This window comes from Prionailurus bengalensis, chromosome D4 (assembly GCF_016509475.1).
Source record: "Prionailurus bengalensis isolate Pbe53 chromosome D4, Fcat_Pben_1.1_paternal_pri, whole genome shotgun sequence".
Taxonomy (NCBI): Eukaryota; Metazoa; Chordata; class Mammalia; order Carnivora; family Felidae; genus Prionailurus; species Prionailurus bengalensis.
Window position 1 is genome coordinate 46,136,240 of NC_057359.1, and position 24,998 is coordinate 46,161,237.

Below are 24,998 nucleotides of genomic sequence, written 5' to 3' on the forward strand. Positions count from 1 at the left end.
CGCTGGCGGGCAGGCGTGCGCGCGCTCGGCGTGGGGGGAGCGCTCACGTGGAGCCTCCGCCGCCCTGTCAGAGAGAGGTTCTGGGGCCTTCGAGTCGGCGCCAGTGCAGTCTCTGAGGCGCCCTCACCACAGCGGAGCCTGCTGGCTAAGGGTAAGAGAGTGACACGTGTGTGTGTGTGTGTGTGTGTGTGTGTGTGTGTGTGTGTGTGTGTGTGTATTGTGCGCGTGCGCGCGCGCGGGAGGGTTAAGCAACGAAGAGCGAGCTCCTACAATCTGAAGGAGCGGGGGGGGGGGGGGGGGGGGGGGGGTTTGGGTGGTGCTGGTGGGGAGCGTGAGGAGGAGGGAGAGTGGAAAACATTTGGAGGGACATAGCTTAGTGTTAGAGCTAGAGAGGTTCAAAGAAATGGTGGAGAACAGATACCCAGATGGTGGGAAGGCCAGGAGTGGGGAACCGAATCCCAGTCAGGCGGGATGTACGGGGGAGGGAACTTCGCGTTTCAGAGGCAGTTGGCCATTCTACTCTAATAGAAAACAAAAAGTAGAAGTGCATCGGTGCAAATAACAGGGTAGGAAGCTCCAAGAGCCCATCCCTAAAAAGAAACGTCAAGAAGATAAGCGTCAGAATTGACTTTGTGGGAACGCGGGAAAGTAGTCACAGGTTTACAGCAACCAACTGAACTCTTGATCAAGAAAAAGATGACTTAAACACAGCATAATGGGGACATTACTAGCGACATTAAAGGAACAAAAGGGATTATAAAACTATGAATTATGTATGCTGACAAGCCTAAGTAAAATAGACAAATTCCCTGGAAACACATAACCTACCAAAACTGACTCAAGGGAAAAAAAGAAAATGTAAATAGACTTATAACAAGTAAATAAATTGAATCAGTAGTCAAAAACCTGACAAAAGCCCAGGAGCAGATGGCTTCACTAGTGCATTGTATCAAATGTTTAAAGAAAAATTAACACCAGTCCTTCTCTCTTCTTAGAATGGTGAACACTTCCTAACTCATTCCATGGGGCCAACGTTATCCTGATGCCAAAACCAGGCAATCAGAAATTAATTCTAAACCAGGCAATACAAGAAATTAAGTCAAAGATGAAAAAAAAAATCCTCAAGAAAATCCTTGCAAACCACCATGATCAAGTGACATTTATCTCAGGAATGCAAGGGGTTCCACATACAAAAATGGATCAGTGTAATATATCATATTAATAGAATCAAGGAAAACATACAATCTGTTGATGCAGAAAAAGAATTTGACAAAATCCAACACTTTTTCATGATAAAACATTCAACAAAGTAGGAATGAACAGAACTTCTTCAATCTGATTAATGGCACTTGTGAAAAAATTACCACTAACATCATAATCATAATCAATGGTGAAAGACCAAAAGATTTCCTGCTGATATCAGGCACAAGAAAAGAATGCCAGCTTCTGCTTCTTCTATTCAAAATGGTATAAGCAACATTGTGCTGAAAAGTTTAACCTGAACGATTAGGCACAGAAAAAAAAAAAAAAAAGAAGGAATGAGGCATCCAAATTGGAAAGAAACAAGTAAAACTTCCTCTTTGCAGATGATATAATCTCACATATAGGAAATCCTGGAGATTTTTAATTTACTTTTATTAGGGCTAATAAATTTAGTGAAGCTTCAATAAAAGACTAATACAGCAAAATCACTTGTATTTCTATACACTAGTAATGACCAAAAAAATTAAGAAAACAATTCAGTTTTCTGTAGATTCAAAAATAATAAAATAGGACTAAATTTAACTGAATACATGCAATACTTGTGCACTGGAAATTTTTTTAAAATGCTATAATTAAAGACTAAATTAATGGAAAGACATCCTTTGTTTATGAATTAGAAGACTTAATATTCTCAGGGTGGCAGTAGGACCCAAAATGACCTACATATACAATGCAGTCCCCATGAAAATCCCAGTGGCCTTTTTTTTTTTTTTGGTAGAAATGGAAAAGCTGATCCATAAATGTATATGGAATTGCGAGGGACCCCAGACACAAGCTTAAAACAGATTAAAATTATTTTGAAAAAGAAAAAAAGAGTACTCACATTTCCCAATTTCAAAACATAGTAACCACAAAGTTACAGTAATCAAAATAGTGTAGAATTGACATAAAGATAGACATATATCTCAATGGAATAGAATTGAGAGTCTAGAAATAAACTAATATCTGTATAGTCAATTGATTTTTGACACAGATCCCAGATCATTCAATTAGCAAAGAACAGCTGCTTTAACAAATGATGCTGGGACAATTGGATACCCACACGAAAAAATGAAGTTAGAGCCCTACCTTATATTATATGCAAAAAAAAAAAAAAAAGACTCCAAGAAAACAAAACAAACAAAAACCAAAAATGGATCAAAGACCTAGATGCAAGATATAAAGCTGTAAAAGTCATAGAAGAAAACATAGAGGTAAATCTTTATGACCTTGGATTTGTCCATGGATTCCTAGACATGGCACTAAAAGCACAACAAAAGAAAAACAAGATTGATTACATTTAATCAAAATTAAAGTCTTTTGTGCATCAAAAGACACAAAGTGTCAGCACACAATGAGAGAAAATATAAGTGATATATTTGATAAAGGTCTAGTATCCATAATATACAAAGAATTCCTAGAACTTAACAAAAATTTAAAAACTCAATTTAAAAATGGGCAAAGGACTTGAATAGACATTTCTCCTAAGAAAATATAGAAATCGCCAATAAAAACAAAAAATGCTCAACATCTGTAGTCATTAAGGAAATGCAAATGAATTCTATAATTAGATACCACTTCATACCCACTAGATGGCTTCTAAAAAATCCCAAAATAACAAGTGTTATTGAGGGTATGGAGATATTGGAACCCTTGTATATTGTTGTGGGAATGTTTAATGGTGCAGCTACTGTGGAAACAGTTTGTCAGTTCCTCAAAAAGTCAAACATAGAATTATATGATCCAACAATTCCACTCCTAGGTATATACCCAAAATAATTGAAAACAAGTATTTGAACAAATACTTGTATGTGAATATAGCACTGTTTGCTATAGCTAAAAGGTGGAAACAACCCAAACATTTATTATGAGATGGCATAAGCAGTGGGATACTATTCAGCTATAAAAAGGAATGAAGTACTGGTATGTGCTACAACATGCATGAACTGCAAACACTTACGCTAAATGAAAGAAACCAGGCACAAAAGGCAACGTATTGTATGCTTCCACTTACATGAAATGTGCAAAATAGGTAAATCCATAGACAAAAGGAGATTAGTGGTTGTCAGGGCCTGGGGACAGGGAGTATTTAATGAGTATGCCTAATATATACAGGGTTTCCTTTGGAGGTGATGGAAACGTTTCTGAACTAGATAAATGGTGATGGCTGCACAACATTGTGAGTTGACTAAATGACACCAAATTGTACAGTTTAAATTTGTTAATTTTGGGGCACCTTGGTGGCTCGGTCAGTTGAGCATCCAACTCTTGATGTCAGCTCAGGTCCTGATCTGGAGGTGGTGGGATCCAGGCCCATGTGGAGCCCCACACTCAGTATGGAGCCTGTTTGGGATCCTCTCTCTCTCTCTCTCTCTCTCTCTCTCTCTCTCTCTCTCTCTGCTTCTCTCCCTTCTCTCCTCAGTGCATGCTCTTTTTCTTTCTCTCAAATAAACATTAAAATATACATAAAATTATTAATTTTATATGAATTGCACCTCAAAAAGAAAAGTAATGAAGGTATGATACCTCTACTGCAGAGGAGGCAGCATGGCCTCCTGGCCTCTGCTGAAGTTGAAGCCACATTCCTCCTCCTGCCATGGCAGAGAAGCTGGAGCTGCTTTTGGTTTGAGTGTTGGTCAGTAGCTACTTCACAGCCCTCTGGAACCACTGTGGGAGGGTTTCAGGAAGCTGCGCTGGGCATGGTTGGGGGCAGCTCAGTCAGGCCCCCAGCAGACTGCAGAACCAGGCTCTGTGGTTGTAGACCACACTTTGCTGGCTCAGTCACATGCTTGCTTTGAAGATTTGGGCAAAATGCCCCAAACCTTGAGGGGCTCAACTCCTGCAGCCAGGTGAGTAGGGAAAGGCCAGCCGTGAGTCTGTCAATCTGAGGTCTCCCTGGAGTTTCTGTTCATCACTTTGTTATCCCATTTCATTGATCTTAAGACCCAGCTCTTGACATTTTATCATCTGAAATTCAGATGTCTTACAATCCATGCTATATACTCTTACTGCAGTGTACATTTATCTTTTGGAAACAATACTACCTTCTAGTCAATAAAATCGGCATAAAAATTTCTAGTCATGCGTTTGTGGGTTCATTAATTGATATCTGTCTGTCTCCATTTCCCATACCCATGGCAAGATGCCGTAATATGTACTCAGTAAATGTTGACTGAATAAATGAGTAAACAAAAGAACACTTTTTAAAAAGTGAGCTTTGGCACTGCCACTTAATGGCTGCTGGACACAGGAAAGGCCATGTAACCCGTTTAAGTTTGGTATCTTTAGTTCACAAGGGTCTGTAAAAACAACAGTGCCCTTTGAGGTGCCAGGCTGGAAAGAGGAAGTGCCCACATAGATGTGTTTTCAGGGCCTAAGAACTTGCTCCAGAAAACTCTAACCCAATAATAAAAAGGCAGAAACAGTGTTGCTTTTTAGCTTTTATAACAATGTATAAATGGAAATACAAATGTAAATTTAGGGGAAGGGGAAGGCAGATTTAAAAAGCGCTATTTGATATATGGCAACTAAGAAAGCAGGGAAGAGTTGGGTGGGATGGGGTTATTTCTCTTGGGTGACGGAAGATCAAAACCATATTGAGGGGTCTTCAGATCTCAATGATTCTTTAAGTCCGGCTGTCTGCAGGCGGTAGAAAGAGAAAAAGACATTAGAAACCAGAAGTCAAGAATGCGCGACCGATCCCTCCTCTCTCGTAATCTCCCACCTAGTATTCAGACATTTATGGACAAGATTCTCAAACGGCTTCCCTGGCATGTACACCTCCTCTCACTATCCACCAACCCTCGGCACAGGGTCTGTCCACCAAGGCTAGACCCTGCCAGCAGGTGCACTCCTCAGCCTCTCTGATATCGCATCGCGTCCACTGCGCGGCTGGCTGCTCGGGCTCGCCGGCACCTCCGGGCCCGCCAGGCGAGGGCAGAGAGCGCGCGGTCACTCCGCCTCGCAGGCTTGCAACAGGAAAATCCCGGTATATAACGCGTGCTGTGGACGTGCCGCGCACAGCGCCTAGCGCAGGACGTGAAAATACCGCCTCGCTCTTGGCACGTCTGCAGGCTATTCGGCGAACACGGGTAAGCAGAGGGCGTCTGAGGCTTAGGAGCGGCTGGGCAATCTAGAAACTTCAGTTCCAGCCCTGTCATCTTTCTCCCTAGGCTTCCTCTCCCAAACCCATTAATGGCATCCTAAAGTTTCTCAAAATCCACGTTTCGACCCAACATCCTTTCTTTGACGTACAAGCTGGTATATTATCTGGCCTTTGCCCTCCTCCCTGATCTCCTTGTGTGCGCGCTCCAGTGCCCGCCTTGTGTCCTCCTAACCCGCCACATTCATTCCTGCCACAGTCTTTGCGACTTGAATGTGTCTCTGCCTCCAGTGGCTAATCTCTTCTCATCAGGCTCTCTGAGCACTCTAATCCTGTCTCCCTATTTACAACTAAATTGGTTTCACAAACTAACTCTGAAAATATATTGTTTAAAGTCTGTTTCCCAGAATATAAGCTCTATGAGGGCAAGTCTCCTGTTTCGTCTCATTCATTTTTGTGCCCCATCTAAAATGGAGGTCGTGTAGTAGGATAAAGAGAAGGGAGGCAGGGAGAGAGGGAGGGACTTGTGTGCTTGGTCAAATCTTAGTTTTGCTTATAAAGGGTTACAATATGTATTTGTCTGTGACTCGATTCAATCACCTAATCCTTTTCTTCAGGGCCACTCAGCAGCCCTATGATTGGTCCCTCGTCCTACGGTGTGTCCGGATACAAGCTTCAATGGGAGGAGAGGGGGGGCAGGCTAAAAGAGATCTTCTTGCTTCTTGTCAAAGGCACGTCACTCGCTGAATCACCGGTCTAGGACCCAGAGGGAGCCTCTCCTCTCTGTCCTCCTAGGTCCCCCTAAGGCCCAGAGGGTCTAGTGCCCCAATTCTGAGCCAAAATAGAGTAGATCTCAGTATCTTCAAAGTCATGGTTTACCTTAAATAATCGTGTTAATGTCATGTATATATAATGGTTCTCCCTTCAGGAAAAAAAATCAGGAAAATTGGTGCTTCAGGCAGGCTGGAGTGGAGGTGGAGAAACAGGGCCACGAGAGAAGGCTTGTGGTTGTAGGAGAAGGCAAGGTGGACCGTATAGCCATCTCCCTCTCAGTGATCTCTCTCGCAAAGAAAAAAAGGCTTGAGAAAGAAAAGCTTAAGAGAGGGTCTCTGTTTCTCAGAGTGCATCAAATCCCCATATGCAGACTGCCAGGGTTGGAGAGGTCTCTCTCCCTTGGACAGCTCTGGAAAACAACACCGCACAGAGCTGAGGGTCAGATTTAGTTGAGTTTTGCAATAGAGCTGGGAGTGATAGATTTCTGTCAGATGATGCCACATGCACATGGTTGTAGAAATAGCAGGGCTGGTCCAGCTACCCATGCTAATGTGGACACAGAGCAGTTGAATGGATGCGGTTGCCAGCTAGTTTGGAGGAACTGGGGCTACTAGACCTCTAGCATCCTGAGTCATCAATGCTCCTTAGTCAAGTCCTTGAGCTGTGGGGAGGGTGAGTATTTGGGGCGGAGGATCGGGGCACGGTTTATGGGATGGGTTTTAAAGTGCAGAAATCCTTCTAGGCTATTGCCTGTCCATAGCCCTGGCCAGGCAGCGAGAATGGACACTTGGGGTTGTTATACAGGATGGCAGTGTGACAGCTGACAAGGGACCCAAGATCCTGCTCTCCCGGCGCCAGCTTTCTTTTCTGAAAAAGGAGTGCAGTGGAATGCTGAAGCTCTTCGGGGTCCAACTCAAATCTTCCACCTCACCTGCGACACCTTCTGCACCGTCTGTACCGGTGTGGCTACCACTGCCGGTGCCCCCCGTGGCTGCGCGAAGGTACCGGACTATGTCGCGGTGGCCCCGCTCCTCAGCCAGGTCCACGGGCAGCCGGCCCCAGGCATCGCGCACATCCAGCCGCGCCCCGGCTCGGTGCAGCACCACCAGCGTGTCCAGGAACCCCTCCCGGGCGGCGTCGTGCACAGGTCGGGTGAGGGTGGCGGGATCCGCGCAGTTGGGGTCCGCGCCGTGGAGCAGCAGCAGCTCGGCCACGCGGGCGCTGCCCATCATCATGACCTGTCGGAGAGAGCAGAGTGGTCAGGGCGGTGACAGGTGGAAGGGGCAAGATTCATTTAGAGAAACTCTTTGTGAAGCCTCCTCCCCGCGCAGACTCCGGCACAAGCAACTGGTGTCTAGTTACTCTCCATTTGCATTCAGTTACCAACTCTCTTAGCTAGTTCTCCAGTATACTCATTCCATCTTTCGGTACACATTGAATTCCATTATATTCTCCAAACTTCAGTGCGTTTCCAGCCACACACACAACACTGCCAGATGCACCGACAACAGCAAAATGGTGAGGGACAAAACTGGCTTAACAACAGCCTGATCTCTTGTATTTCCCCCCTCATTTTGGTACAGTTATATAAGGCCCAGAGATTTTATATGGTTTTCTGCTGTATATCCAAGTACAGATAATCGTTAAAAAGCTAAAATGAAAACAACTAACCTTTAATTCTTATAAAACTTTTAATCTATACTTAAGCCTCCCAGAATATTGAAATTCACTTTCTTTAAGTATAAAATGAGGCTTGCCTAACCAGCCCCCAAATTCCTTCCTGTGATAAGCTAAATAATGCCTCTCAAAGATGTCCACTTGAAAGCTGTGAATATATTACCTGACATGGCAAGAGACTTCAGATGTGATTAAGTTAAGAATTTTGAGGGAGATTAACCTGGATTGTCAGGGTGGGCCCAAGGTAATCATAAGTTTCCTTTAAAGAAGGTCACAGGGAAAAGATCTAAGAATGGAGGTCAGAGAAAAGATGCAGGGGCCATGAGCCAAGGAATGTTGATGGTCATTAGAAGTTGCAAAAGGCAAGGAAACAGACTCTCCCCTGGAACTTCCAAAAGGAATGCAGCCCTATGGATCCATTTTAGATATCTAGATGTCTAGATATCCATTTAGATATCCAGAACTAGAAGATAATAAATTTATGTTAGTTTCAGCCACTAAGTTTGTGGCAATTTGTTACAGCAGAAATAGGAAACTAAGCAACTTTCCAAGTTTACACTCTGAGAGTTCATTAAATAGGAGGTGCTCCCGTCATTTGCTTCATAAATCATCTTTGAAACAAAGTCATCACCAAAGAGGAATTTTTAAATAGTATCCACAATCACAGCAACCTTATAATTTGAGTGTTGCATGATGGATGGCAGTGATAGATAGTTATTTTTTAGGGTAACCATTATTTGATTATATTAGTTAGACAACAGTGACTTAGGAGGAATTACTTATTTTTAGTTACATTGTGTATTAAACATGAATTATTTAATTTCTCTAGACCAAGGAACCATAATAAGTTCTACTGTGGTGGTTGATTCTTGTCCTAGAGAAAGTGAAACTGATTTGGAAAAAGAGAGAATATGTAAGTGAATCAAATTACAGCTACGAAAAGAAAAAAAAAACAAAACCCTTGCAGTGCTTTAGAACAATGCACTGTTTTTAGAAGAAAAACTGGAAAAGCTCTCACACTGTTAACTGCTTATTTACACAAGACTTCTAATAGATTAAAGGGTCAACTACCAGAACAAGGGGGCCACACCCAAGTATGCCAGAATCTTTTGGGAGCTCTCGTGCAAGTGCCAGAGCTAGGAAACACATGTCTAAAACCTGTTCTTAGAAGACATCAACCTCCATGTCTGTATATGATGCAAGTGAAAATATAACAGATGAAATGTTCTGTTTATCCAATGAAGTGCTTCATCATTTAATTGCTTTTAAGTGTTTTCATCATGTTAAAGTATGGAAGGAAACCTAACATTTAAATATTTAAATCTAAATAGCAATCCAAAGCAAAAAGAAAAAGAATCAATTAAATGAATATTTGTAGAGTGTTAAATCCATTTGATAAGACATGGAGTTCAATGAAGTAGTTAAAATTTTCTATAAACTAAATAGTTTTATATTAAACACAAGTTTGGTTAGGGTTCTAAACCAAAATCATGCCCCCTTTTCTCTATGTTTTTAGCCTCCCTATTTAAAAAATTGCTAAAACTATCTATTTTTTTCTTTTTGTATTTAAACAAATGGAGTCTCTTCTAACATATTTCAGAACTTCAAGGCCAATTCAGTCTTCAGATAAAATTTTCGAGATATCAAATTAGGAATCATGCATGCCTTATTTTTAAAGGATTCATGCTTTTCTTCTACTGTCACAAAACCTCTCTACTCTCAAAATCTCTCCACACTACAAATCCCAAATAATCTCAAGTTTTAAGGCATTTTGGTTTTACTTTCATATCTGTATTTTATTTTATTTTTATTAAAAGATTTTTAATGTTATTTATTTTTGAGAGAGAGAGAGAGAGCACGGGGTAGGGGCAGAGAGAGAGGGAGACACAGAATTGGAAGTAGGGTCCAGGCTCCGGATGCAGGGCTCAACTCAAGAGCTCTAAGATTATGACCTGAGCCAAAATCGAGCCGACCGAGTCGACCTGAGCCGACTGAGCCTCCCAGGCGCCCCTATTTTTATATCTGTATTTTAAAATGTGTAAAATTTGTTCGACGTAGCATAGTTTCAAGAAAGGAAGATGGACTCATGAAATCTGTGAAATTGCAAGTACAAGTTACTTTCCTTTGTCTCGTTTTGCTGGAGTTTGTGCGAACCTTTCTTTCATATACATTTATTTTTCAGAATTAGAAATCACTGTCGACACTGGAAATAAAACTAGGGTGGTGACTGCCAGGAAGAAATCGTTTTTTTGTTTTGTTTCTTTTTGTTTTAGCCTGGATTTAGGAAGTTAGTGAAGGCAAAGAAAAACGACAAATACCTCTTCCCCCCAACCCCACCCCCACCCCCAAACTGGAGAAGGGGAGAAACAACCTTGTTGAACAATGAGGAATTTAAAACTCTGTCCCAAATAAGTTAATCTATAACAAATAAAGTTAAAAATAACAAAATAGGAGATACCCGCAAAAGAGTAACTAAATTGACAACATTTCAGGCAAGGTCACACTAACGTTTTTCTTCATATATGTCTGTATTTTCTAAATTCTTACAACAAGCATATATTTTCTTTATTCGGTTAAAAAAATAAACACAATATATAGTTGCTTCTGAATAATTTCAGTTGATATTTATTCAACAAAAACAGCAGAAGGTTTCCACTGCAACCCCCCCCCCCCCCCCCAGCAAGGAAGATGGTCAGCTCCCTTCAGGTGCCTGTGAATTCCGAGCTAAGTGGGCCCAACAAACCTTACATTTCTTTAAAATCTTGCTTTTACCCCCAAGCGTTCGTAACTGTATATCTGATAAAGAACATACCTCGGACTATATTAACACAAATAGGCTCCTCCTGCCCCGATCTTCACCACATTATACAGATCTGCACCCCAAAGGTCTCCTCATTCCTCCCGCGGCTTCCTAAGCCCCCAGGACTTGGACGAGGGGTGGGCTCCCGCTCCAAACTCCACCAGAGAACTCACCAGGAAGTCTCCCCTTACCCGCGAATCGCAACGCTCACCGGTACCAACTCTCTTGCAAACCTTGTGCTCCAAAGGCGCCCGCCACCCCCTTCTCCCGCGGCTGGCAGGCCGGCTCACCCACCTGAATCGGGCTCCGACCCAGGCGGTTCGGCGCATTGGGCTGCGCCCCCGCCGCGAGCAGCGCCCGCACCTCTTCGGCCCGACCCCGTGCAGCCGCGGTCGCGAGCCTGTCGGCCAAGGGCTCCATGCTGCTCTCCAGCGCTCGCTGCCCCGTTCCCTCCCTTCTTCTGGGGCTGTCGGTCGCCAGCGGCCCGCCCCGGCCTCTCGTGATCAGCCCGCCCCTCCTCTCTCCTCCCCGGCCGGCGGAAGCGGCCCCCAGACTCTGCCCTTCCCCTCCTCCTGCAGGAGTCTCTCTCCAGGGGAGCGCCGTCTGCCCTGAACTCGCTGCGAATGTGACACCCGGTGGAGTCGCCCCGCGCGGGGCCTCCGCTGTCAACGGGTCTGCGGCTGGCCGGGGGGGACGGGCGCTAGGAGCGGGACGCGGCCCTGGCGGGGAGGGACCCCGGGGCTCCTCCCCTGCTACCCCCCCCCCGCGTCCCCCGCCCGCCCTCCTCTCGGTGCTGCACTCCCCCCGCCCCCAGCGGAGGCACGCGGTCTCCGAGCGAGTTCACGCGATTAAAGCGGTACTTCTCCCCTGTTTCCCTTCCTCCCTGTACTACCACCTCGCATTTGAAAGCCGCACAGGATTCCTAACTGCCAAGTTCGAACCAGAGTGTTTGATGTCTTAGGCAAAGTACTGCTTCCTCTTTTAATCAGAAGAAACATCTAACTCTTCTGGCAGTAAGAGCCCTGCCCAGCATTGGTATCCCTGGTAGCACTGCGTGGCTTACCTACTTTAATTTTTTTTAAGTTTAAAAAAATGTTGGTTTATTTTTGAGGGGGGGAGGGGCAGAGAAAGAGGGAGACACAGAATCCGAAGGAGGCTCGAACCCACGAACTGTGAGATCATGACCCTAGCCTAGTCGGACCAGGTTTAACTGTATGCGGCCCCCTCCCCAGGCTGCCGGAGGCTTCCTAGTTTTAGATGACTCTAACCCCTTCACCACTCAACACGTGGTTTTTGCGTGCTGGGCCCATTATGCCAGAAATCCTAGCTCAAACATTCATTTCGGAGAGTCGGCCGCCCGGCCAGCAGCCTGTCCTCACTACATACACACGTGTAAAATGGATGTCGACAGCAAACCCTTTTTTCCAAGACTTGTGCAATGCCCGGGACTAGTGCCTTGAATAAGGGTTGGTTCCGAGAAGATGAGGTCTATTTAATAGGGATGATGGAGATTTCTGCCAACAAGCAGATAGGAAACTGGCAAGGGAGTCATTGGGCTGCTAGACTCTGTTCTAAATAAATAATTACTCCTAGACCTTAAAAAGTGCTCAGAGCTCTAGAAGCAGAGTTGCTTAGTGATTCAGAGACCAGGGTCCCGCAATGTCCTGGGGCCGCTCCTCTCCCGCCCCCGCCCCTCCTTCCTACTAGAAAAAAAACAAAAAAAACAAAAAAAACAAAACACCTTACAATTATCCTAGTTATAAATTGGAGGCTAAGAGTAGTCCCTACTTCATAAGGCTGTTGTGAGTTTTAAATGAGTTGCTGAACATATAAGCATTTAGAACAGTGCAGCACATCTTAAGCTAATAATACCTTAGCTCTTAAATTTTCCATTTTGAGGATTCTTTTACAATCTTGTTGTGAGGCACAGAGAATAAAATGCTTTGGATAGAATTATCAATATTATATAAAAGGGAAGGCCAAGCAGACCTTACTCACTGAAAAGATAATAGATACCCTCCACCACCCACAAATTTAATAAACAGTTAAACAACTGAGAATATAGCAAGCAAAAGAAAATCCAGTGAGGTTCTAATTTTACCTGTGGTTGTTACTTTTTCCTGTGGCTAATATATTTTGCAATATATATTATTTTTAAAAGATTGCTCAGGCTTTGCTGATGCCTTAAAGCACATGCTTGATATCCCTAATAGATAATCCAGCTCTACTTGAATCCAGTTCTACTTATGTTTCAATCCGTAGGTGACTTTTCCTGAAGCTCCCAGAATACTTTCAGTTTCTGTTAGCTCAGGCAAAATATGAATGCCAATTAAGGAGCATCTGGCTGGTTCAGATAGTAGAGTATGTGAGTATTGATCTCTGGGTCATGAGTTCGAGTCCCACATTGGGCTTAGAGATTACTTAAAAAAATAAAATGATGCCAGTTAAAACACTTATGGAATGTTAAAATCTGTTATAAAAATGCATTACTGTGCTTTCTATATTTTCTTCTAGGCACCTATCAATTATCTCGGCAATATTGGTGTGGAAAATTCAAACTGTGGCTAAGAACATAAAGTTCTAAAAAACAAAACAAAAAGGACATAAAATTCTTTTAATGTGACTTAAGGTATTGTATGATAAGGAAGGGGAAAAATAGTAGTCGTGGTAATGGAAATGAGGAACAGATTTCCCTTATAATGTATCTGGCTGTTACACCAGTATCAAAATTAGCTTCCATCACCAAAAAAAAAAAAAAAATGCTTCTTATTCTTGGCACAGGGGAAGTAGGCCTTTGAGAATATGTTGAAGGCTATAGACCCTCTCCTCAAAAAATAAAGTATGCGGAGCGCCTGGGTGGCTCAGTCGGTTAAGCGTCTGACTTCAGCTCAGGTCATGATCTCACGGTTTGTGGCTTCGAGCCCCGCATCGGGCTCTGTGCTGACAGCTCAGAGCGTGGAGCCTGCTTTGGATTCTGTGTCCCCCTCTCTCTCTGCCTTTTCCCTACTTGCTCTCTCTCTCAAAAATAAATAAAAGGTATAAAATAAAATAAAATAAAATAAAGTATGCAATACTTTTTTAAACTAGTGTGTTCATGGGGTGACTGGGTGGCTCAGTCACTTAAGCGTCTGATTCTTGATGTTGGCTCAGGTCATGATCTTACAGTCTTGTGAGTTCTAGCCCCACATTGGGTTCTGGGCTGACTCTGTGGAGCCTACTTAAAATTCTCCCTCTCTCTCTGCTCCCTACCCCACTCATGCTCTCTCTGTGTGTCTCAAAATAAATAAATAAACTTAAAAATATAAACTAGTGAGTTCATTTGCACATGTATTTCTGAATATAACTTTCAGGGAATTCAGAAATTCTTCTGAAACTCACCTATGGATTCCTACATCAAACTCATTAAAGGACTCCTGGGTGCCTCAGTTGGTTAAGTGTCTAACTTTGGCTCAGGTCATGATCTCGCCATTCTTAAGTTCAAGCCCCACATCGGGTTCTGTGCTGACAGCTCAGAGCCTGGAGCCTGTTTCAGATTCTGTATCTCCCTCTCTCTCTGGCCCTCCCCCACCCGAGCTATGTCTCTCTCTCTCTCTCTCTCTCTCTCAAAACTAAATGAACATTAAAAAAAGTTTTAAAAAGAACTCATTAAACTCTTATGCAATATACTGGACTGTTGTTTAAGGAAATGGGTAAAGGAAACATATTAAAACATCCACTGATGAATTGTATACAGACACAGAGGTTGACTTTTTTTTAGACAGGTATATCCTAACTCTGACACTTGCAGTGGAGCTCCCAAAAGATTATGGCATCCCTGGGTGTGGCCCTTTTGTTCTAGAAATTGATCCCCTACTCCATTAGAAATCTTGCATAAGTAAGTAGTTAATAATAGTGTAAAACTCTCCTAGTTTTTCTTTTAAAGAGCCTACATACTTTCAATTTACTCTTCCATATCAGTAAATACCTGAAGGCCAGTACTTCAGAAGACATAAAATATAACCTGGTGCTGGTTATTCCAGCCTCAGCCCACGTGTAAAATGGAATTGTAATATATTTCATAAGTTGATAAAATGAGATGATACACACCAAAGAGCTTTTTTAATCCTAAACTTATTACATATTATTATTATCTTTTTTTAAAGTTTATTTATTTTGAGAGTGAGGGAGCAGAAGAGGGGCAGAGAGAGAGAGAGGGAGAGAGAGAATCCCAAGCAGGCTCCATGCTGAGAGTGAAGAGCCCCATGTGGGGCTTGAACTCACCAACAGTGAGATCATGACCTGAGCCGAAATCATGAATCAGACATTTAACCCACTGAGCCATGCAGGTGCTGTTACATATTGTTATTATCATTCCCAAACTTACTTTTCTTCTTCCTTGAGAATATCATGGCCTTATTTAGGTCTGTGTTGCCTTGGCAGTTTTGAAAATCTACGCTATGAAATTTAAACTTGTTTAATTTTGACCCATTTTTTAAGAAAAAGACTCATGGGGTGCCTGGGTGGCTCAGTCTGTTAAGTGTCCGACTTTGGCTCTGGTCATGATCTCACAGGTTCATGGGTTCGAGCCCCGCATCAGGCTCTGTGCTGACAGCTTAGAGCCTGAAGCCTGCTTCAAATTCTGTGTCTCCCTCTCTCTGCCCCTCCCCAACTCATGCTCTGTCTCTCTCTGTCTCTCAAAAATGAATGAATGTAAAAAAAAAAACCAAAAAGAAAAAGACTTGTTCATTCATTTGACAAACTTAAGAGGCTAATGGTGGAGCATGGAGGTGGTGGGGGGGGGGTTAAACATAATGGTTCTAGAGTAGGACTGCCTGGGTTCAAACCTGTACTTTTCATTTAATGCTCCTATAACTTTGAAAAAAGTTACTTAATGCATCTGGGTCTGTTTTCTCATCTGTATAAGTGAGATACAGATGCCTCAAAGAGCTGCTGTAGATATTAAATGTGGCATTACATGTAATGTGTGTGGAAGCAAAAGGAAGCAGAAGATGACACAGGAAAGTGAAAAAGGAACGAAACTTCTGGTGGCTCAGGCCCAGGCTGCACGGATGCTGAAAGCTGACCCTGGCTTTGGAGAATGGTGCAAGAGCTTAAAGACGTAAAAGGAGGAGCAAGATGTTCCAAGCAAAGGTGAGAGCGTGTGAAAAGGCATAGAAGTTCAAGACCACTGAAAATAATTCACTGGGATGTATGGTGAGAAGCTGGAGAAATAAACTCCCTGAAGAAGAGCCTTCAGAGGAGGCCGAGAAGGGCTGCTCAGACTGTCAGCTGGAAAACCCGGAGTGATTATTCTTTCCCAGCTTAGTGGTCACAGTTCACAGCAATGTAGGGTGAAGGGAGGCAGGGCTGGGAGGCTTGAGCACACACAAGGAAAGGTGCCAGGTGAAGAGAAGGACGGCTAGAAGAGAAAAAGGGAAGTCGAGGACCCAGGCAAGATAAGGTATTTCTGAGAACCAGAGGTCCTTAAAAAGTCAGGAAGAAATGGAATACAAGGCACAGAGAGCAGTCATAAATTTGGACGCAGGAGGCACAGCTAGATTTGAGAAAGAAGAAAAGGTTAAGGCAGGGAGGAAGTTGAAGCACTTCCTTTCATGAACAAAGTGGCTGGCTTGTTTGCAGTGAGGATAAGATGGTGGATTAGGAAGTGAGAGTGAATGCCATATCTGATAAAGGCTTAGTATCCAAAATATATAAAGAACTTACAAAACTCAACACCTCAAAACCAAATAATTCACTTAAAATGCACAGAACACATGAATGGACATTTTTTTCCAAAGAAGATATACAGATGGCCAACAGACACATGAAAGGATGCTCAACATCAATCATCATCAAGGAACTACAAATCCAAACTACAATGAGATATCAACTCACACCTGTCAGAATGGCTAAAATTAAGAAACAACAGGTGTTGATGAGGATGCAGAGAAAGGGAAGCCCTCTTACACTGCTGGTGGGAATGCAAACTGGTGGAGCCACTCTGGAGAACAGTATGGAGGTTCCTCAAAAAGTTAAAAATAGAACTACTCTATGATCCAGCAATTGTACTACTAGGTGTTTACCCAAAGAATAGAAAAAATACTAATTCGAAGGGATACATGCACCCTGATGTTTATAACAGTATTATCTACTATAGCCAATTATGGAAAGAGTCCAAATGTCCATCGACTGATGAATGGATAAAGATGTGGTGTGTGTGTGTGTGTGTGTGTGTGTGTGTGTGTGTGTGGCGTGGTGTGTGTGGTGTGGTGTTGTACACACACACACCACACACACAACACACCACACACACACACACACACACACACATATAACGGAATTTATACTGGAATATATATAATGGAATATTACTCAGCCATCAAAAGGAATAAAATCTTGCCATTTGCAACAATGTGGATGGAACTAAGAGTATTATTCTAAGCAGAATAAGTCAATCGGAGAAATACAAATACCATTGTTATCTCACTCATGTGTAGAATTTAAGAAACAAAACAAATGATCATGGGGGGAAAAAAGAAAGAGAAAAACCAAGAAACAGACTCTTAACTATAGAGAACAAAACCAGAGGAGACCTGGGTGGAGGATGGGATAAATAGGTGATGGGGATTAAGGAGGGCACTTGTATGTAAGTGATGAATCACTAAATTGTACATCTGAAACTAATAAAACACTCTATGTTAACTGGAATTTAAATAAAAATTTATATTTAAAAAAAGGAAGTGAGAGTGGTTAAGATTTAGAATATCTGTTACTAGGAGAATGGGATGGGCTGAGTAGGACTTAGAGAAGCATTTCATCAGCCTGGAGAACCCAGCTAGAATAAGAGACCATGACATTGCAGGAGCATCTGACTATTTTATTTAAATTAAAGAAAGTCTTGCAATGGTACTACCCCAGTAAACCTACAAATCAAAGAATAGTAATTCTAGATGTGACTATTAATTTAACACATCAGCAGAAGGAAATAGAAAGATAATTAAGAAGGTAGTATTCTGAAATTAGGTTCTGATTCTAACAAGGCACTGCAGGATTGGCAAGATATGATATGAATTGTGTGCAAACGTATCATATGAAAACATTTTCTTGGGAAAATAAAAGGCGTTGGAGAAATCGCTCTGAAATGGAACCGAATGACAGTCCTGATGTATCTAGTGAACTGCTGTTTGACTATGAACTCCTCTGAGACTATTTTTAGCTCAATGTCCATATCTTTAAAATGAGATCTATCTTGCTCTATTTGTTATACTTCATGAGGTTATGATATCAAGTGAGATACACATAAAAGCTATTTTTAAAAGCATATATATCTTTACCATATTCAATATTAGCACTGTTATTAAACAATTGTTCAAAATATACTTTGAGGTTAAAAATAAAATATACATAGAATATCTCTGGAAAGATATAGAAAAGTCTGTTAACTGTTGGGAGAGGAAATGAGGAACTGTGATGGACATGAGACTTTCTTTTTCATGTTCTGCAACTTGTAATGTTTGAATTTTGTACTATGTGCATACTTTAGCCATTCTAATTAATTAAACATAATAACTTTATTAGGCAAATAAGAGTTACCTTTCTGAAAACCATCATTCATATCTTTGACAAAGAGTAACTGAATACAGACTGTATGTCAGCTGCTTGGCTTTAAGCTGTGGGTCCAAAAAAAGAAAGGTCCTAGTCAAGAGAGAGTCCTAGTCAACATGCTTGCTTCTCTGAAGGAGGGAGGTGATTTTGAAATGGGATGGGCTCTTGAGGGGAGTCTGTATTAATAGTATAGGAGAAGGAAAATGAATTCTGATAACTGACATCCCAGACCTGTGTTACCAGGGAAAAGATGTTTCAGGGTGTGGAGAGGATCCCATAATTAAGGAGAGTTTCTTAGGAAATAGCTTATCAGAGGAAGCTATGCTGTGTAATAGAGCTTCTGGACATAGCTGGGTTAAGCCTGAATAGATGGGCTCTAGGATTGAATGCTGGGTGCAATAGAGGATTATTCAAAGACAAAGACAATGGGAGAATAATTTCATGTGCCCCTTTTCATTTAGAAGTTAATACTGTAAGAAAAAGAGAGCCTACCTCTGCCACCAATCACCTTGAACAAGTCATACTTTATTCTGCTTAAATATCCCCATCTACAAAGCAAGTATATTAATGACTGTGCCTCAAAAGATTATTGTTGATCCAAGAAACATGCTCCTCCATTAAAGTGCCCCTGGGTAAGAATTCTGAGGGTTCAGTGTCCAATCTGTGTATTTTAAATGGGAAAGAAGGACTTCCTTAGGTGAAAAATGGCAAAGAAAATTAAAGACAAGGTTTCCCTTTATTTACTTTCCCACAAGAAGAAAATACCTTTAACATGAAAGGGAGACCCCTGAGAAAACAGAGCAGACCTCTGAACAAGTTTGCTGAAAAAGGGATGCAGGATTAGCTCTATGGAAAATTCAAGGTGGGGGATGTTTCCTTCTCCCTCTCAATATTCTCTAATCAAATTCAGTATAGCACAATTGCTGAGTGCCTGCTATAGGTAAGGTGCTCTTTTAGGGACCCTATGACATCTCTGTTCACTAGGAATTACTGTAAATTTTCTCTTCTTGTTCAGACAGGACTTTGGCAAGGAACATGAAACTCAAAATGCCTTCACTTATTATAAACTTGATGCATTATTATAGGTAAGTCACAAGTTTCCAAAGTATTAACTGGGCACAGAATCTGCAGTCACTATCATCTTCCCAAGATCATTTTGAGAAAAATTTAGAAGTGCATTATATGTTATATAGCAGATATCTTCTCTAAATTTTGTGCAAAACAAATATGATTTTAAATCTATGTAAGGAGCTTACTATAACGTATTTATAGAGTGGGCTCTTATGAAATGAGGAATCTTTGCAGCTCATGAAAACCATCATTCCCCAATTCAACTGTAAATATCTGCTTTTGTATATGGAGAAGTTTCTGAGGTGAATTACTTGTATTTATCTATTTGTAGCTATTTGGCCAGTTGAGAAAACTAAAATGTTAGCACAGTGTGTGTGTGTGTGTGTGTGTGTACATCTAGCTATGTATCTATCTATATCTATCTAGAGTATGTATTTGTGTGTATGTGTACAATTTTTTTTACCTGTAGAGATACTGAGAATTAGCCTCATCCTAAGAACAAAATAAGTAATAAGGTATATAATTAGAGGAGGGATAAACAGACATAAATAAAGAATAGGAAATTCATTCAAAATTGCCAAGAAAATCATAATGGCTACCATTTATTGAACCCCAACTATGTGACAAACATTAAGCAGCTTTACATACATCATGTCTAATCCCACAGCTGTCCTGTGGGGTGGACAGTATCATCCTTCCTTCATAGATCAAAACAGAAGCCCAGAGTGCTTCAGGAACAACATGCACAAGGAGATGGACTTCAAACTGCTAACTGTGTCAGCAGTTCTGTCTGAGAAGTCCACCCTCTCCCTGGTGCGTCTCCTGGTTGGCTGATTTGTACAGAACATGGGGGACAACTCAGCACTGCTCTTTTTTCTTTGAGAATTGAGAAGCAGGTGGCAGATCCTGACCAAGGTGTCAGGATCTCCACTTTCTGGAAGTACTGTGTTTCTCAGTGACGTACTGTTGGTTAAAACCACGCATAATGACAGAAATTTGGATCTTAAGGTCCTTTCAGAGTCACTTACCTCTATTATTTTTGAACGCTTTTTTCCGGATTATAGTTCACATGTGTAAAAAAATTTTTAAGGAATGCGATGCATAAAGAAAATGGAAAATGACACTGCAGAGAAGCAATGACTGTTAACATTTTGAAATACTTCCTTTCTTTTTCCTTGCTTAGTTCTCGTGGATAAAACAGAATTCTGAAATAAGATTTTTCTCTCACTTATCATTAAAACATTTCTATAAATTCTACCCCAAAATCACTTTATAAACACTACTTTTAACAGCTGCACCTCATTCCACTGAAACAATGTTACAGTTTACTTAATGATGCCCTGTTGTCAAATATTTAAGGTGTTTCCAATTGCTCCAATAAATAGTATTGCAGTTTTTCACAAAGTATAAGGCTCTTGACACATACTGCAAAATTGCTTTTCAAAAAGCTACCCCCCTGACTTATAGATGAGAAAATGGAGGGGTGATATATTGCCATGGTTACACAGTTAATAAATATTTGCTGCGGGTTTTGAACCAATCGTCTCTCCGTAATCTTTCTATGTTTACAGCTGTTTACTCTGACTTGGACAGGTGTGGTTGGTGAGATTGTCAACCATGTCCTTCCTAATCTTGGAGGAGACACAAATGCAGCATGGTAATGGGACAATCCCAGTCTGGAAAGCCTGATAGACCTGATCCCTCATTTAACTAGCTCTGTGGGATTGAAGAAATTATGGAAACTTTCTGAGTCTACATTTCCCCACCTCTCAAGGTGGGGAAAATAAAGCTTACCTTATAGGGTTTTTTTTTTTTTAACGTTTTTTTAATTTATTTTTGGGACAGAGAGAGACAGAGCATGAACGGGGGAGGGGCAGAGAGAGAGGGAGACACAGAATCGGAAACAGGCTCCAGGCTCCGAGCCATCAGCCCAGAGCCTGACGCGGGGCTCGAACTCACGGACCGCGAGATCGCGACCTGGCTGAAGTCGGACGCTTAACCGACTGCGCCACCCAGGCGCCCCTATAGGGTTTTTATAAAGAATAAAGAATGTCAGATATATAAAAATCTAAGCACACAGTAGGCTCAATAAATAGAACTTACTTTTTTGGAGAATAGACATGGCATTTACTATCATGTTAATCATTTGGGCCATCAAAGTCAATTTCCTCTGGGGTATTTTTTTGTTCATTACTATACATTCTGGCTGGTATTTGCGGTTTGAACAAGCAAACTCCCTTCCAAAAGGTGTGATTAATTTTGTCTTTGAATTGTAACGTCTGGAAAACAAAGCTTCTTTGTAATAAAGTTGGCTGTGTAAAACAAAAGAACTTACACAAAAACCTTCATTAAATCATGGAAAGTAACAATGAAGTATGTCAGTGTTCAAAGTTTTCTCTGCATTCATTGCCACCCACCACCACTCCTGGTGTGCAGTTCAAATACCAGGTACAATGGGGAAACTACAGGCAAAACTGAGGGATTATAAAGTTTACCTCCTCTAAACCTCTATTCCCAACCTTCTTCTTTTTCTTCCTGATGGGACAGATTTTCTCCTTTCAAACACATGTTGCCCTCTTCATTGCTAAACACGAACTTCGGGTGGAAAATAGAAACTTTGGAAATGATAGAAATGCTTGGTACCTTGACTTTGTGTGCGTGTGTGTGTATGTATGTATATTGCAAACTTCTGTGAACACATCACATTGTATACTTTAAATATACATAGTCTATTGTATGCAAAATCGACCTCAAGAAAGTAGTGAAAAGAAAAGCATATATACCAAACTAAGAAAATGAAGCATGAAACGAAGAGCCAATTGAGCTGTGAGGCATATAGGAATTTAGTGGAAGCCCCCACTATCCTGAGTTGAGCCCCTTTTACCTACAGAAGCTTATCACAAAGTCAGACAAGGTTCCCAAGTAAAACCTATCTTAAAAGGCCTGTTTGCCCCAGGTTCTTCCCCAACCCGGGCACATTGGTATCTAAAATTCCTACTGGTATTGTCACTCCTTCCCCACCTCTGGAGACAGGGCCTTTTCAGCTGAGTGTGTGTGCACTTCATGCTACATCATTGGCTAATGCCTTGCTTTATTTCCACTAGTGACTCCTAACCTTTCCCCCCAGGAACCCTAAATTGCATACCAGGGAGATTCTGTGACTCTAAGCTTCGAAAGTAGCTTTACTATTTTTCAGGTGATAGGTTTGCATGTTGGCATAATTAGCAGAACTCCCAAACTGCTATTAAACCTTGGGCATCACTTACTCCTTGCCTAGTCCTTCTATCCCTAATGCCCTACCCTGTCTTCTCACCCACTCATATGGAAGCAAAGATGGATCATCATGACTCTCTCTGATTGATACCTTTGACCCTGGCATCATGTTGCTTGTGATCACAGGGCTGAATTTTCCTTCCAGTTCATGCCTATTCCCTCCCCATCCATATCCTTTACCCTACCCTTTTTTTTTTCTAATAAGTCACTCAAATGGTTCTTTATGATCTTCTGTGTAAATCCTTAGAAGTGCTACTTTCCATGCTGACCTGGAGTTGCAGACCAGTCAGCTGGGTAGCATTGCAGAGTGAGTTGTTGAGTGATTTACCTCTGTGGGCCAACACATTGGGCCAAGTTTGGTGTGTAGGGATAACATATGGGACTGGTAAATGTAGAACGTACGGAGGACATGGGGATGAAATCAGGAACAAGATGGCGCCAGGTCCTGGTGGGGGTGCTGATAGGCTAGAGTGCAGAGTTCTGGAGGTTGTATGGAGACCTTACCTACATACCAGGGCTGCAGGGCTTTCTCCCTGTCCTCTGTCTCAGTGGTTCAGAAACATGGCATGAGGCTCTAGACACCTCTCTTCCAGGCACACTATCCTCCCAGGAGCCTGGAATCCCCACATGTCTTATTTCTACTCAGAGGAAGAAATTCAGATTTAAGTTAAGCTTTTAACTTAATGATGAGCTAGCCCGTGCACCTTGAAGAGGACAGCGTAGAGCCTTGCCTTTGTTCTAGGAGCTATAGGCTGGTGCAGTCGCACACAAGGCCCATTTGTGAAGATGTCTCTGAAATGTATTCACTGAAGATAACTATAGAGGTTTAACACTACTGCTCTTCAGTTAATGATATAAAATTCATGGTCCTTCATTTTTACATCCTGTACAAATGGTAGTGTCATCTCCAACTACAAGCCTCTCTGCCTGACTGCTGAGTATGATTAGTGTCCCTTTAAGTTGAATTAGAGCATGTGATCTTCAGGGGTATGACAAGGTGAAACTCTGCATGCTATTTCCAAGGTTTCAATATGGTATGCTCTTAAAAAGCAGAATTTCAGAGTTAACACCAAAACATGTTTCAGTGACTGATCTTTTGGGGTTGTGGCCACAGGAGAGGGCAGACAGGAACTGGAGGACAGCTCATAAACTCCTGTTTTCAGCCTGAGGTTTACCAGGCTCCACAATCAGCACATTTCCAAACAAAGGACAGACACATTCCTGTATGATAATGAGGCAGGTATAATGGAAATGCAGTGGTACTCAAACATTGTACCCAATAGAACACCTTTTGCAAATAGACCCAGGGGGATGCTTGGCCAGGGAGTAGATGTATTTTCTTGGCAAGAAGTTCTGAGAACTACCAAAAATGGCTGACTCAGTGGCTTAGAGTGGGAAAAACTGAGATGTTACGATCTCTTATTTCAAAGACTAGAGTAACAGAAACTTAGGACTTGGTGGCTTCTGACAAGGATGGTGACATCCTTGCAGGACTCACTGTGTGCACATGTCCATTTCATAAGGGGTGTTCCTACACTGCAGAAAGCTTACAGGAGTTGAAAATATTGGACAGTTTGAGTGCCCTCACACTGAGTCAGTATCTTTACTCTTATTTGGGGAGTTATTGTCAAATAATGGGATACCATCTGGTATTTGAGTCCTAATGGGAGTGTGTAATTGAAGAGGACTGGGGACTAAGGAACATGACAGAAGGGACATGAAAGAAAGAAAACATCAAGAGCCTTAACAGGAGGAATTGGGTCCTAGGCTGATGAATTCTGAGGTCTCTGGCAGCCAGGATCACTTGGATTGATGGACACACTTCTGAAGCCAAATTCAAAGATGGGGTGCCTGGGTGGCTCAGTCGGTTGAGTGGCTGACTTCGGCTCAGGTCATGATCTCTCGGTCCGTGAGTTCGAGCCCCGTGTCGGGCTCTGTGCTGACGGCTTAAAGCCTGGAGCCCACTTCTGTTTCTGTGTCTCCCTCTCTCTCTGCCCCTCCCCCGTTCGCACTCTGTCTCTCCCTGCCTTTCAAAAATGAATAAATGTTAAAAAAATTTTTTAAACAAAGAGAGTGTGCCTGTTTATCCTTTGTGATCTGCTGAACTGCATGAGACACAAATATTCAGAGAATTTTTTTCTCTGTGGCAAGAGAGAATTCCTTGCTGCAGGAACACTGTGAGCTGAGAAAACTCAGAAGTCTGGAAGAGTCAGGTTTAAAGAGTCTGCCTACAGCCACAAATTTGCCTGGCGGGTAACGAGAATTGCACATGGGGGAACTGCTGAGCTTTTGCACGGGAGGAGTGTTGCATCTCACTGAAATAAAGACTTGTAGTGCGCGTGGCATCACTTTGCACAACCATGTTGCTGATCCCTGTCCAGCTGTAGCTGCACCAGGCAAGCAGCCTTCCTGGTGTCCTACCCCATTACAGGAAGGCATTCAGGGGGATGCGCCAACACAAGGTTATGGATATAT

The 24,998-nt window shown here is 42.2% G+C and overlaps 1 protein-coding gene across 2 annotated transcripts in view; it reads right to left on the minus strand.

The window, feature by feature from the left end:
* Positions 1-4,669: 4,669 nt before the first annotated feature.
* Positions 4,670-24,998, minus strand: part of LOC122475137 (cyclin-dependent kinase inhibitor 2A-like) — a 31,430-nt gene continuing 11,101 nt past the window's right edge. Inside the window, exons 1-3 of one of the 2 annotated variants that reach the window (XM_043566849.1) lie at positions 10,890-11,256; positions 7,050-7,356; positions 4,670-4,881 (exon numbers count right to left, since the gene is read on the minus strand). In XM_043566849.1, the coding sequence (XP_043422784.1) occupies positions 4,868-4,881; positions 7,050-7,356; positions 10,890-11,015 (447 nt within the window). In that variant the 5' untranslated portion in view covers positions 11,016-11,256 and the 3' untranslated portion in view covers positions 4,670-4,867. Of the gene's footprint in view, positions 4,882-7,049; positions 7,357-10,889; positions 11,257-24,998 lie in introns of those variants that run through there. The other variant, XM_043566850.1, reaches the window with a different exon arrangement.